General features: G+C 42.0%; 1 protein-coding gene across 2 annotated transcripts in view; it reads left to right on the top strand.

Annotated features, from left to right (window-relative positions):
- Positions 1 to 14,812, top strand: part of zbtb7c (zinc finger and BTB domain containing 7C) — a 20,647-nt gene extending 5,835 nt beyond the window's left edge. The window contains exons 1-4 of one of the 2 annotated variants that reach the window (XM_083929234.1): positions 4,328 to 4,665; positions 10,722 to 11,462; positions 11,567 to 12,240; positions 12,729 to 14,812. In XM_083929234.1, coding sequence (XP_083785360.1) covers positions 10,746 to 11,462; positions 11,567 to 12,240; positions 12,729 to 13,344 — 2,007 coding nt within the window. In that variant the 5' untranslated portion in view covers positions 4,328 to 4,665; positions 10,722 to 10,745 and the 3' untranslated portion in view covers positions 13,345 to 14,812. Of the gene's footprint in view, positions 1 to 4,327; positions 4,666 to 10,721; positions 11,463 to 11,566; positions 12,241 to 12,728 lie in introns of those variants that run through there. The other variant, XM_083929233.1, reaches the window with a different exon arrangement.
- The last annotated feature ends 772 nt before the right edge of the window (positions 14,813 to 15,584 follow it).

The raw sequence follows: 15,584 nt of genomic DNA, 5'->3' as shown, positions 1-15,584 counted from the left end.
GACAACACTTTGGTCAAGCTCTGGTTAGGTTTAGGCACAAAAACAACTCTCTGGAAAGATCATGGTTTGGGTTAAAATGAAGTACTGAAATATTTTTGAACATGGGTCAGCCTGTAACATAGACCAAGTGCTGCACACACGCTCGCTGTTATCGCAGGGTACTGTTCACAATGCCTGCTACGGTGGTGCAGTCACTCAAAACGTATAAAGCCATACAACCAATGAATAGATGGGAATCAACGTCTCAAACGAGGACACGATGGACTCGAGCTGAGGCAGCATGGAAGCTACAATCACTGACCAAGACCCAGTGAACCGTTCTCTCGATCTGGGACATCTGCTACTGACATTTCTGTAAGATCGTATTGAACTTACATAGCCTACCGATACAGGTTGAGCGCTAAATCAATGCATTAAATTTAGTATTTTAACTTTTTTAAGTAAACTTGTATATAATGACTGTAAATGCATTGAAAAGCAGTGTTGTGGGGATGACAATACTAGCTGCCGAACATATTTTGCAAAAAGTGTCAAAAGGTTCGATACATTTTCATGAATCAATTCTACAGAACTGAGTATATAAAAAGGATCGGTCCGCCCATCACTACTAAAAATTAGTACTTTGTTAAGGTTGAGGGACATTCTTCATCGCAGTTACATGGCATGGCATGGTTAAAAAATACTTAATGTCAGTTCAAATCAAGGAACTAACAGCTGTCAACCATGTTACAGTGTACGTTTAATCCATCTTTAAACCCAACTTCCTTCTAGCACCTGCGCAGACTTTGACGCGCTGTAACAAGAGTCATAATTACGACGACCACTAGAGGGCTTTGCCACTTGAGCACAAACAGATGTCGTTTTCGAGGCACTTCCTGGAACCAAACAACTGATTACATCGTTCTTTTTGGGAGGGAAGCACCCTTTATCCACAAATTTAAATATATATATATATATATATATATATATATATATATATATATATATATATATATATATCACTCCCCAGCTTTCAAGAGTAAGTAGTGAGAGGAAAAACTTTTTTAATCAAACCTTTTCTATAACTAAAAGCATCAACAGCATTAAGAGATCAGCATTCAGGGCTAACAGGTCTCAAAGTGTGCAGAACAACAAGCCTGTAAGGGTGTGTGTCCTCTTGTTTTATGACACATGCAAATTACTGCTCCATGGTATGTGACTGTAATATGCCATAACAGTCTGAGATATTCTGAGTTCTTAGATTTCAGAGAGAAACCTTACTGTAATACTGTACAGCATCAAAGTCTCCATGTTGATTTCATGGGGATGCTTCACACCCCATCCCCCTTCCAAAGTACCAATCTGGTGCCCTGGTACGTGTATCCTGCTGGGCGCAGCAGGTGGCAGTAAACAGGTACGTTGAGACACCAGACAGAGAAAACAGATGACTCTTACTCAGCCCCTTGAGTTGTTTTGTGACTGTTAGCGCTCAGACTGAACTCACCACTTCTTGGTGTAGCAAACACTCATGAAGGACAGAGGGAGGAAAAGAAATAATAATTAGCCTGGTGATTATATACTACAGAAATATAAAATACTGAACCACCAAGATTCTTGCTCATTAGACAATATAATATATTCTGCGCTTTAATTACAACATGTAAAACTATTGAAAGCATAATCACCATGTAAATCGGCCTTTTAGCCATGTTACAATGTGTGCAAATTGCAATTGGGCTGAATCCCTCATGAATTTACACCCCCAAAATGAGGTGTAGAGCAAATCAGTATATTTAACATACATTGCATGTCTGCACCGTTAGACCCCTGGTTGGTGTCTACCATGGCCTATGGCGGTTTGCAGTACAACAGCCTGCAGTTTTGCAGAGTTCGGAACAAAGCAGTCCACACAGGTACCACTTACAGTGAGCTGCTATGACTGCAGCAGTGTGTTTAGAATGGATAGCCGATCTTATAAGATGGCAAATGTTGTTTTTCTGGCCGTCTGTCTGGCCTGCTAGCAGTTAGTGGCTAACCCTGTTTATATATACTAGATGCCAATGTGAGCTGGCCTCAACTCTCACCCTGTACAAAACAGTGTAAACCACCAGGGCATGGGCTGTGGTTTGCTTTATTCCATGTTTTCCCCCAAGGGGAAGTGGGCATAGCAGTCTGATGTATACTCTGATGTCTACTTGTTTGTGTAGGTTAACTCAACACAATTTGACTGCTTTCACAGTCTGATGTCGGTTATGATTTATGGATGGTTAGAAATTTTTAGTTGAATTGAAGGTTGAGTAACCACTAGCTGACTGCATATTCTACCTATATGAATGAAAAAAAAAACAGTATGCTATATTATTAAATGTTGTTTTATTATCTGTACCTTCGCTGTGATTTTAGGTCTGACGGACAAAATAAAGTCCTCTTTAAGTGTAAAACATATCAGTCAGGCAGTGAAGCCTTCCTTACGGTGGCCCTGAGGGTCAAATCATGTTTCCAAAAACAGAACGACATTTGGGGAGACTCATACTGTTAAAAGGTACTGTTGGACAATGATTCCTTGTCTCTGATCGGATGCACTGTCTGTCAGCGTACGACAAACTGCAGTACTTCAGGATAAATAAAGTTTTTTTTTATCTTATCATCCCGAACTATGAGAGGCAGCAATGTGCTGCAAGGCTTCCAGTCAGCCGGAAATCCAAAAGAAGAAGAACCTCCATTTGTCGAAGGCTGACAGTGCATCTATTTAGTGATCATTGTCCAATATGTACGTACCTTTTCTTGTTTGAGTCTCACCAAATGCTGCTGTGTGTTTTTTTTTGTGAAATCTTGCCCTGTTTCTTGAAATCTCCCTCAGGGCCACCGTACTTCCTGCTGTATAGCACACTTAATTGAAAAAAATGACTATAGTATTACAAAGGGCGTGGTTTAATGAGGTCATACAAGAAAGCCCAATAGCTGTTTCAGCTCCTGTGAATGTGCTACAGTATGTCATAACATTTGGCCTGTGTGTGAAAGCAAAGGAATCACTCTCTCCCTTTTTCTTTCTCTCGTTCTAATTCTTTATGTCATAAACCCACCCACCACACACACACACACACACACACACACACACACACACACACACACACACACACACACACACACACACACACACACACACACACACCCTGAGGAAGTAGTATTGTAAGCCTTGCTAAAAGCCATTAGGTCATGTTGCTTTTTACAGCTAATTTTCTCAACAATTTCTCGATGGTGAATATCCCCCCAAACACCTGCTAAGCATGCTTCCTTTCCTACACTGAAGTCTATACAGAATGGCTTATGTCCACACCTTTCTGCGTAGACTTCCTCCTCCTCCAGATAGTGGTGGTGGTGTGCTCAACTGTTACCGTGCTTCTGTGACTTTCTGACTCAAACCAGGAGTCGAACGTTGGCCCTCTGCTTTCTTCAACCTGGTTTTGAAACCTTGGTTAAGAAAAAAAAACAATGTTTCAACAAAAAGAAAAATAAGTCAGTCGCTTGTGGTATTTTTCAGTGTCTGTGGTTCCATTTAGTCTCAGATATCGTCTGCTCTTAAGTAATATTTCCTTTCAAAGTAACACCACTGACTGAATCAGACACTTTTATAGGGTTCTGACTGCAGGGTGCCACATGCCAAAGAGTGTTAATGTGTTTCAGTAATTAGTCTGTTGACTGAGTGTTTATGGGGACTACACTTGTCCAGTATGCATCTCGCTGCATGTTTTTAACCCTACATTGTCTGAACACATGCACAGAGGTCTCAATGTGGTAGTTAAATGTTACTTTGATCATATAATTTACTTTTGGGCGACTGTGTTTAAAAATGAAAGGAAGAATAGCAGGACAGGTGTAAAATTGAAACAAACTGGCATTCAATTACAGCGTCTGCTTCTGTGTGACTACATTTAGTCCTGTACTGTACATTTCTTCCTCTCAGCTTGAGACAGAAACAGAGGTGCACAAATAGTTTCCCAACTTTTCCCTCTCTTTTGCCTTTTCTTTTTTTACCCTCCCTCGGGCTCCCCAAACAACCCCTTCGAGTTTCTTTGCCCCGGTCCCTTTATACCAAAAATCCACTCTAACACAACTAAAAATTCATTTTGTCTGACCTAAATCAGAGGGTGTCTACGCCATGGGCTTATTACACAGTGCGCTTAAACTTGTGTTGTGGAGGAGGATGGGGTATTATTATCTTCCAGCTACCCACCCTGCTATAAAAACTAGTGGTGCGACATCTCCACAGCGCAGTGCTGCTGCCCTCCCTCCCTTCCTCTCACTCTCTCGCTCGTCCTACATGAGCCACACACAACAGTGAGCCTGACTCTTAACTCCACACTAGCCACTCTGCTACACAGACAGACCCCAGAATCACACTCTGCTCTCCTCTGCTGCGCTGCTTTTGCTTCTCTCTATTGGATATCCCTCCTTGTGTGTTTTTTTTTATTTTTTTATTTTTGTGAATGGGCATCCGTAGCCGCTGTTAGGAGCTTGTGAATGGACTGACTGTCTGGCTGACTGACTGACAGACTGGCAAAGAGAGAGGCAGCTGTGTTTCAATTAAAAAGGGCAATGCTGAGAGGTCAAGCGAGGAGCAACAGAGCCTCTCAGTAGTCTGGAAATACAAAGACACGTGAGGGGAATCAAGAAACTAAAGGCACGGTAGGTTAGTGCGCTGAAAGCTGTGGAATGCTGGGGAATGCTGGGGAACGTATCAAGACATGTGGGAATTTATGTGGAAGCCAGAGTTTTGGAGTATGCACATGGGTGTGTGTCTGCGTATATGTCCGTAATAATTTTTCACATTGTTTCAGAGTGTGTATGCATGTGAACAAGCTTGCACTTGTACGTTGTGTTACAGTGAGCACATGTGCAGCACTCAGTGTCTCTATTCAAAGAGTGTTTATAGGAGTGTTGAAGCCTACTGCTCCGGATCATAAAGGCCTGACGAGGTGCAAACTGGTCAATAAAGTCACTTAATGACTCGTGTAATTATTTATGCTGCACTGTAAATATTGTGCTGTAAAATTCTGGAAATAGCACAAGTATTTATAGCATCATCGTCTTGGAAATGTCAAACATAGTAGTTTAAGTGGGCTTAAGTATGTGTTTTGTCTCCAAAAGTAATTATACATTGCACTTTTATATATTTCACATCTATATGACATTCTCCTTTAAATATAAAATAGATACTAAGGTAATTAGAAAAGATTAAGGGGATGTTTGTGAGTGGGGACAAAATAAAAACATGTTATGGATTTGAGGCTGAGCTGGAAATTACTGTTTACAACAGGCTTGTTTTCAGCCTGCTTATAGACCTCTTACCTCATGTAGTTACAAAATGCCATGACCAGTAATACCATTACAATTGTTTACTAGTTGTTTGTCATTAAGATTTGTTTGTAGTCAATAAAAATGTAAACTAACTGGAGTCATTGTTAAAATGCAGGATACATTTTAGTGTACGCTGGAAATAAAATACAGAAAAATTCAGCTGCATAAAAAAATGCTAATTAAGATTATACTCCATGGTGTATTGTGTCGCTGGTAAATCAAATACTGGAACATTTCAAAAGAGCAGTCAAACACCTACTCAACACAAACTGTGTCAAGAGGAAATTCATTGTAGATCAATGTCACACCAATTTCAGGTTTACTCAATATTCTAACTCTGATTACATCTCATTAGCTGCTGTCAGTTTTTAACCTGCCTCTGCCAGTGTGCAATAAAGGCTTTGAACCATTACATTTTCAATACGGTCATGGGCTCAAGTTTGAAGATCAGAAAATCTAAATGATTTTGCAGAATGCATTTTTATCCAAGGCCTAGTTTAATATATATATATATATATATATATATATTTTCTTTCTTCAAATAAAGATATTTTTTTATTTTACATACACTTTACCATTATTGAGTACAGCGCCTCTGTTCAGTTTGGGGTCTTTATACAGACCGAACAGAGACATAGAGAAACACAAGGTGATGTTGAATTTGAAAAGAAATCTGTCTGTAAAATGGCAAATAGTCTAGAAGCAATATTCTTAATTACTGAACCGATATTCAGCAGCGTAACCTAAACTTTTGTTTACTTTGGGGGTGAGAGGGATAATGGTGTGTAGCTGTGGGCACCCCTGAAGGCTCGAGAGATGACACTTAGTGCAAACGGGCTCTTTAAGGAGCCTAGTGAGTTAAATCGGCCTCCAGATCTCTGAAGACAAGACTCAGTGTTTTCAGCAAATATTAAATGTATCATACTTACAATAAATATATGTATTATTAAAGACATACGATGATAATTTATTGGTACCCCTGTTGAAACATTTGAGAAAATGTACTGAACTGAAAGGCTGCTTTTCCACCAAAACTACAATTATATTTAAAAGGTGTTCAAAATACCTCCACACGTCTGCAGCACAATCATTTCCTTTATCAAAATCTGTTTTTTGAACAGTTTAAATATGGAATAAAATGTACATCAAACAGTCTGTGTAAACTTCCCATAAATAAGTTTCCAGCAATCCTCAACTTTTAAAGGAAAAACTTGTGCAGTTAAATGCTCAAATGTGGCCCTGACATTTCATCATTATTGTAAAGATAAAAACCCATTTTGTGAAACTGGCATTACCTACACTTCACCTGCTCAAGTTGACAGCAATTAAGAATTTAAAAACTCCCCATATGCGGCCTATAGGCTCCAGACAATTGTCATTTAAAAGTCCAACCGAGGAAGTGTCTCTTGGAGAAACAGGTGCACTGGTGCTTTATTGGTGATAATGGAGTGGCTTACACAGTAGGTCAAATGATTGTCCTCTCCTAATAAGGGGGTGAATTTTGGCTGTCAATACTATAAATTATTGGCCGTGCAATTGTCCGTCTGTGACAGTTGTTTAGCAGGTGTTTGCTATAGGCAGTTGGTGACAGGGGTAAACTTTGGCTGCTGGTGATTTAGCATGTGGGGCAGGTGGATGCACTGGCCTGACAGGGATAAACTAGGCTTTGGGTGTTGTAGCTTACAGGTCAAATGAGTGTCTGCCCGTGACAAGGGTTGAGATGGACATTAGCTGCTGATTTGTGGCCTGAGCGGTCAGGGCTGGGGACAAGTTAGCCGCTCTACTCTGGGCATAATGATGATACAGCTGCAACAGGGACAGAGAGGAAGAGGAGGAGGAGGAGGAGGAGGAGGAGGAAGGAGGAGGAGGAAGGAGGAAGAGGAGAATGATTAGGAGAAGGAGGAGGAGGAGGAGGTGATGGTGGTGGTGGTGGTCAGAGCCCTGAAAGCAGATGAAGTTCTTGGGAGAAAGACGACACTGAATGGAGGTGACACATAATTTGAGGTGGGAGTGCTGAGTTGAAAGTGTTAGTGACTAAGTGAGGCATGAGAGGAGACGTGGCCGGTACAGACAAGCAGAAAGAGGGACAGACAGACTGTCCATTAGAGGTCAGTTTAATAATTGAGCTGAGCTCGGTTTGAATAGTTTTCATGCACGGCACTGGAAATCATGTTAAGCAAATGAACTCAGTGATGCATGTGCGATAAACAGAAATAGGTGCTTTAGCTGATGACTGCAGCAAAAAATATCACTTTCACTCTTTATTCAAAGATTGTGTCACATAATACAGGCAACACAACATAGGTCGTTACAGGCTGACAATCATTTAGTGAGTCAGTTAGATCAATGCAGAAAAAGTTGGGTTGTCCTTCCATGACTTCACTGTGAGAGTAAGATGGATAAAGAGCCGAGTGACTTAAGCAGTAATTATCGGAGCCCTTTCACAAGGCGTCCCCACCCTGGCTGCTCTGATGGGTGGAGGGGTGTGGGGAAGGGGGGTGTAAAGGGTTAAGGCTGTTTGGCTGATGAAATGTCGCTCCAGGACCTTGTGGTGGGAAAGCTGTGCCCTCCTCCCCTCCCTGTCTATGTGGCACATCCTCCTTAGATCCTCTCCACATTGTAATTAGGGGCCGGCCGCTAAGAGCTAGCGTTAGCTAGTGGCAGGCAAACAGTGGGAACAGAGGGGAGTGGTGCTCGCTGGGGCACCAGGCGAACAAACAGCAACAGCAGCACGTGTCTCATAGTTCCAGGAGTGGGTGGGATGGATCGAGAGCAAACGAATGACAGTGGGTTTGCCAAGCCCTCCTAGTCAGACTCCTTTTCTCTCCCTCTCCTTATCCACTCGGTGTTGTTCCAAGCTCTGCACTATTGTTTGCCTTGGCAGGCTGTTACAGGGAGGGGCCCCGCCGCTGGTGTTTGTGCAACCTGTTAGGGAACTTTTTAGGGCCATCTGATCTCTCCCTTGCTCTCTCACTGGAGATTCTCTCACCTTTTACCCAGGCTATTACTTTTATGGATGTTGTACACATGGTGCGAAATATATCATAGAAAAAGGATATTGTTCTGTCTTTGTAGTAGTATAATTTGTAGTATAATTTGCACAACAGAATCAGTGAAAGAAGTTTTACTGTGGTGTGTGTTATTACCTGAGCTTATAGTACAGGATTTGCACTGCACTATAGAGTGTGTATGAAAATAAATACAAATAAAATCCCCTTTCTGTTTGTTATTCCTATTTCAATTATATAATTTCAACTGGCAACTTTCTCTGTCGCTCTTTTGTTCCAATGTTCCCATTGGGGTAGTTCAAGCTAGTTCTGTGTAGTAGGTCTGCGGGCCTATATCCTATACCACCACCCCCTCTATAGAGATTTTAATTATGACCACACTGTATCAATGGCATGGCAACAGTTACCTAGCAACAAGATCGACAAGAATAAACTACACGTAAGATTGGTGTCCAAGTTGTATACCTGGAGGTTATCTAAGGGATTTTCTGATATTCTTTATTATTTCTTCCTCCTCTAGTGTGATCCCCTGCAGCACAAAAGCAAGTCACTCAATGTGTGTGTGTGTGTGTGTGTGTGTGAGCGAGAGGGAGAGAGAGAGAGAGAGAGAGAGAGAGACAGAGAGAGACAGAGAGAGAGAGAGAGAGAGAGTCTGTGTGGCTTTAGCCCTGGCTCATTTAAAACCAGTCAACAATGCAGCTGTGGTGTGCCGTCCCGCTTCAAAGTATTTATCTACACATGCCTCCAGTGACCACCAAGTGTGGACGGCTAAGTTTAAGCTCTATTCATAGATGTGAATGAATGAGCACTCTGCCAGAGAAAGTTTTATCACTGCAACTGTAAACAACAGCACAATGAATCAACAGGTAGGAACTCAGGCAGCTGTGGAATGAAGGATTTATGAAAAGCAAACAGAGATTTGTGTGCGCATCCAGACCGAATTGAGCTGTTAGTAACCGTGCTGTATATTAAATGAGTGTAAGCATAAGTAAGCATTTTGACAGGATACAGTATCTGGAGTACAATCTGACCTCCTTTGTCTGTCTCTTCGTTTCTCACCACATCCACAATCACAAGCTGTATTGTTCAAACGAAAGTATCAGCTTGCTTCGCGCTCATATCTGGCAGAGACAGACAAGAGGGGATGGACGTTAAACACATTATCACAGAAACTCTCAAACGGAGACAAAATATTATTTCAAGAAAAGTCAACTCTGTGTCTTGTCTTATCATGATGATGGGTTTCCCTGACTAACACAACAAGTTCCTTCAAGAAATCGTGATGGCACCTACAAGAATAAATATTACACAATGTGATGTTTGCTAGAAAATGAGACATGCTCTATTTACCACTTGTTGCCTTTGCTGTGCAGATGGCACACAAACAAGCATGCCTACAGTATATTTTAATAAAACGAGACTGTCACTCTTCGTTGTCAACAATATCAGCTTCGGTTAGGAGCCTCCATCTATTCAAGTACCAAAGCTTTCTGAAAATCCTACATTTAATGAATGGACGCCGGCACGGTTTCATTATTTGAGTTAACCGGTCCTCCTCACCAAAATCAAGTGCTGCTTCATCCCTGTGATAACTAAAATGCTTCTGATGCTGACTCTTCATTTGCTAAAGGAAGCGAGAAGTCAAATGTGTTCACGTTCAAATTGCTGTGACCAATCATGAAATGCCAGAAGGAAATCAAAGAAGACTTGTTCAGATGCTCACTGTGTAACATTCTGCAGTTTTTTTCAGATTTTTAAAAGACTGTCCATGTGGCACAAAAACAAAAAACACATTTATTTACTCCTTTCCCCAAGTACCGAGATGGGCCCTTGTGACTTTTCTCCTTGTTTATTAGTTAGTGCAGCTTTATTTATTCAAAAAGTCTCATTAAGGTCAAAGTCTCTTTTTTACAAGAGGGACCGGAAAATAAATTGTACATGAACCAATATTTAAAAGCTTTAGCATCAAGTAATATCTATATAAATGTTATTTTATATTTATATTTTTAATACAGCTGTCATAGTTCTATGTATTGTACAAAATTAGGAAATAGAGTCGCAACTCATGTTAAAAAATGTTTTTTTTTACTGTGTGGCAGATGAGTGTTTTATCATCCAGACAGACTAGAGAGTCTTTAAGGATTCTCAAAATACTTCAAAACTGTTGTAAGTGTGAAACGTCCTTGCAGGAAAAATTACCATGGGTTTATGATATCATATGAGTGTGTATATATATATATATATATTTATATGCATACACACACTCACAAGTGTGGGTTAATGGAGGCTTTGAGAGCAAAATGTGGGTCCCACAGAATGTTTGACCTTCTTATATAAGTGGCACTAATCAGTTCACTGTTATTTGCTTGTGTCTAGATAAGCGGAGACAGAGAGAGGAGCATGGTTCATCACAGAGAAGAGGACCTGATTGGGATCCCTTTCCCGAACCACAGCAGTGATGTCCTCTGCAGCCTCAATGAGCAGCGACGTGACGGGCTGCTCTGCGATGTCATCCTCATCGTCCGTGACCAGGAGTACCGTACCCACCGCTCCGTTCTGGCCGCCTGCAGCCAGTACTTCAAGAAGCTCTTCACAGTGGCCACCTCTGATGCCGGGGATCATCACCACGTGGCGGCTGTGTACGAAATCGACTTTGTGGCTCCAGAGTGTCTCACTGCCATCCTGGAGTTTGCGTACACTTCCACTCTGACTGTGACTGCGTCCAACGTTAAAGAGATCCTGAACGCAGCTCAAATGCTAGAGATTCCCTGCATCATCAACGTCTGCCTGGAGATCATGGACAGCGGGGGTGGAGGCAGTGGAGGTGGGAGAGGGGAAGAGGGAGAAGAGGAAGAGGAGTATGTGGAAGAAGATGAGGAGGAGGAGGAAGAAGAGGAGGATGAAGAGGAGGACGAAGGGTCGAGGAAGGACGATCAGGAGGATGAGGAGGACAATGTCAGTGAGAAGTCACTGCAGTCGTCAGAGAGCCGGGGGGAGCAGACGCCACTGGGGACGGAGGACTCACCGCCTCCCAGCACCTCCACATACCGACGCCACTTTGACCTGCACAGAGAGTCGTCCCAGTCACAGTCTCCAGACACCATGAGAGGAAAACAGGTAGTTCACCGGATATTTTCTTATTTCTTGTTTAAGTCTTGTATTTTCCAGGCAAAATAAAGTTCCAAAGTTCAAAAGGCTGATCATGCCATCTTATGTTGCAGGAGAGTATGGAGAGTCGAGCTTTGAAAGATTTCTCCATCGAATCTCTGCTCCAGGAGGGTCTGTACCCCCGAATGTCAACACTGGACAGGAGGGCCAACTTCTCTCCTCTCCTCCCAGGCTTCTACCCATCCATGTGGGCCGCCGAGTTCCCAGCCTTCCCTAAGCAGCACTTGGATCCCAGCCACCACCAGCATCCCCACGCAGGAGCCTCACAACAAACCCGGCTCCCGCACGCCTTCCCCTCCTCTGCGCCGCTTGAGGCCTCCAGGCCCCTCGATCTAGCTGTGAAAAGAGAGATCATAAAGGAGGAGATGAAAGAGGAAATCCCACTCAGTCTGCTTCACGGCAACTTCCTGAAGGAGTTTGTTAGCTCAGGCCTAGGCGGCACCATGAACGCTGGGTCGGTGCCGTCAGAAGGTCACGCTCTAGGTCAGATAAAGGATGAAGCCGACTTCCGGTCGTACCTGAGCTTCCTGAGCTCCGCGTCCCACCTGGGGGCGCTGTTCCCTCCCTGGCAGCTGGAGGAGGAGAGGAAGATGAAGCCCAAAGCGTCGCAGCAGTGCCCAATCTGCAACAAGGTCATTCAAGGCGCCGGGAAACTGCCGCGACACATGAGGACGCATACAGGGGAGAAACCGTACATGTGCACTATCTGTGAAGTACGATTCACCAGGTATGTGAAGCATCACTTGATTATCACCTCATCATTACTTATCACACTCTGAGTGTTTCATATAATAAGCCACACAAAGATCAACTTGAGGTCTTCCTGTTCATGTGTGTTTTGACTTCAAAGCAGCAGGTTGTGTTAAACGGCAGGGTTAACTGAAAAAAGTACCCTATGCTCTTAAGACTGAGGTTAATCTGTTTTCACCAAATCTGAGTATCAAAGAGCTTAAAGCGGAAAGCCCCCTTCACCAGTTTATTTGCATCAGTAATATCTCTCTCACCAACATCCTCCTGTTGGTGGTTATTTTCCACCTGTATTTTAGAGCACAACTTTAATGTCATCAGAGGAGACAAATCAACTAAACTGCTTTTTAAACTCAACTTGTGCTAAACAAGATCTACAAAAGAAAGAAAAGCAATGTTGTGATATATGTGCTAACCTTTTCTACCCACAACACACTGTATGAAAACATGTTTTTGGTCTCTTCTCAGACAAGACAAACTCAAGATCCACATGAGGAAGCACACCGGTGAGCGCCCCTACATCTGCCTCCACTGCAACTCCAAGTTTGTCCACAACTACGACCTGAAGAACCACCTGCGTATCCACACCGGCGTCCGCCCGTATCAGTGTGAGCACTGCTACAAAAGTTTCACACGGTCTGACCACCTACATCGACACATCAAGAGGCAGAGCTGCCGCATCTCCCGCCCCCGGAGAGGACGCAAGCCAGCTGCATGGCGCTCCACACCCACCAGCAACTTCCTGTGCCCCCCCATTGCTGCCACCAACCGGTTTGAGGAGAACGGGTTAAGTCCTGCATACCAGGGAGTCAAGAGCCACGGACTCGGGGAGATGCTTAGCAACAGGGGTCTGGGATTTAAGAGTGGAGATGGTGCGGGCAGAGAGAGCAGGGAGGAACGGCGAGCAGAGGGGAAGCATGTCACAGAGGAGGAGAAGGCTGGTGCAGGGAGGCAGAGGGGAGTGTTTGCCTTCGCCCTGGCTGGAGAAGAAGTGCTTACCCACTCTCCATTTTATGCTGCGACCTCTGACCCCTGGACCATGAGACTCGAGCGTGCTCCACCCATCCCTGAGCCAGCCAAATGAACTGTGGTCTGTAAAAGAAAAAAAAAAGACAAGAAAGAAAGTATCTTTAATCTGTGTCTGTTCTGCTCCAGGAAGCTAAAGCACCTTTTTAAAAAGTGAACCTGAGATCAATGAACGTTTTTGAAGCCTGCTGATGTGGCAGTAATAACACAGACTTGGTTTTTTTGTGTGTGTGTGTGTGTGTGTGTGTTGGGGGGGGTGCACACAGTCTAATTAAATAATTTCACAGATGTCATGTTCAATAATTGTTTACAAATAGTTTGATAGCATAAGAGGAGGCAAACAGTTTGACACTGCTAATGAGGAAAAACATCAGAATGCTGTTATATATCATGTGCATTATGTATCTACAAGGTTGTCTAAAATGATATTAATTCAAAAACTACATTATTCTAGAATATCCTCGGAAAGCAAGATGAGATGGGATTTTAAACTGAAAAGTATTCATATTTAAAAAATATATATATATCAATTTAGTAATCGGAGCAGGGCCCATTGCAGTTGTTCAAATGTTGAATTAGTGACTATGATGAATGTAAAACAAATGATTACAGGTACAAAAATGTATTTCAGCAAAAGGTTATTAGAACATTTTTGTCGCATAACAAAAAGGAAAGTGGTGTAGACATAAATGAATAAAATAACATTTAAATAAATACATTAAATAAGCCTTCCTGCAAACAAATCCGTTTTATTTTGGAGAGTTTAAGTGTTAACAAAGGGCCAGTGCTTTCAAAAGAAACATTAGAAGTGGTTTATTACAGCAGGGCGTAGTCTGGCACATGCCCTGTACGTATGTTTGATCTTAAGATGGTTATTTAATTATATTCCAAAACAAAGGGAACCCACTTGAAGTCGAATAAATCAGGACATTTGATGATGTGTTGCTGACGTCTCACTGCCTTGTTCTGATTTAAGCTCCTCGTCTGCACTATTGTACATAGACACAAACGTTTTGGCCATGGTGGTGTTGCTGTTTCGTTGATGATTTAAAAAAAAATATATATTGATCTTAAAAGGCATCCATCCAAAGATGTGTAATTTGTTATTTCACAGACTTGAATAAGACTTTGTTGGATTGTTTATGAACATGTGTCTCCAGAGGATGTATATTTCTGACTAATCAACTGCCGCTTCAGCTTTACAGTATGCTTGTGTTTTCTCTGCCGCAACAAATCAAGAGTGTTTCAGGCCCGTTTTTCATATAATGTTCATCTCTGATTTGTGTATAAAGAAGTTCAAAAATGATTTGAAATTGAAATGGGAAAGTATTTTCTTGCTATTTATGCATATTTAAATGAATGAGCCTTGGCTATATTTTGCAAATCTGTTTTATAAAGACACTAAATGTTGAACTTTTGCGCTTCTTTTGGAGTATTACTTTCAGAAAATGACCCAGTTGTGCATGTGTGTGTGTTGTTCTATCTTTTACAGTTGACTTCTGACAATAAAAACTATTTTATTTATACAATAAGATTATAACCATTTGCAACTATTCCATTTTTTTAAGTTTAGGTAAAAAAGTAAACAGTAATATAAAAATAACATCAACACGGGGTCAAAACAAGCATTGTCTTGCTTCTGATTGGTGACCAAATGGTTTTTGCCCTATGGGTACATAGATTTAAATGGTTTAAATTAACTGGTAGTTAACAGTGTTTACTTTATGTTCTGAGGATATTTTGTCGTGGCTCATATCAGTATGAGAGTCACTGATATGTAATTTTTTATTAGAAGGAAATGTGTCGAAATGATCTCAGTCATGATGCATTTTTACCTGTGAGTGAGAAGTTCCACATATTGACCCCCTGACCAGACAAAGGGGGATTCATGAAACAGCAACCTTTCAGTTAACCCTGAGAGATACCAGGAAATCACTGAGCTTACGGATGAGCTTAATATTTGCACATATATTTTAGTTCCATAGTTTCTATGGCAATGATGGGATCTGCCTGCCGTCCTATCATTAGATGGAATTGCATTATAACATATCTTCGTTAGAGACGTGATTGTAGAAGATCTTTGTGATCAACAAGTTGGACAACAACTTCAACTTCCATGTTACCATAAAAGGTTGAGTATAGCTTCATAGCTTTGTTAAAGTTGATAAGTCCCCTGCCACTATCGCTGCGTGTAATTGTTCACACACCCACACAAATAAGACCACAGAGGGACCCAGCTCCTCAGCTGGAGGCTCTTATGTAGGTATTATTTACTGTGATGTTAGGTCGCACAACAGC

The sequence above is a fragment of the Echiichthys vipera genome, assembly GCF_963691815.1.
Source record: "Echiichthys vipera genome assembly, chromosome: 16".
NCBI lineage: Eukaryota > Metazoa > Chordata > Actinopteri > Perciformes > Trachinidae > Echiichthys > Echiichthys vipera.
Note: the sequence above shows the minus strand (reverse complement) of the source record. Positions and strands in the feature narration are given on the sequence as shown.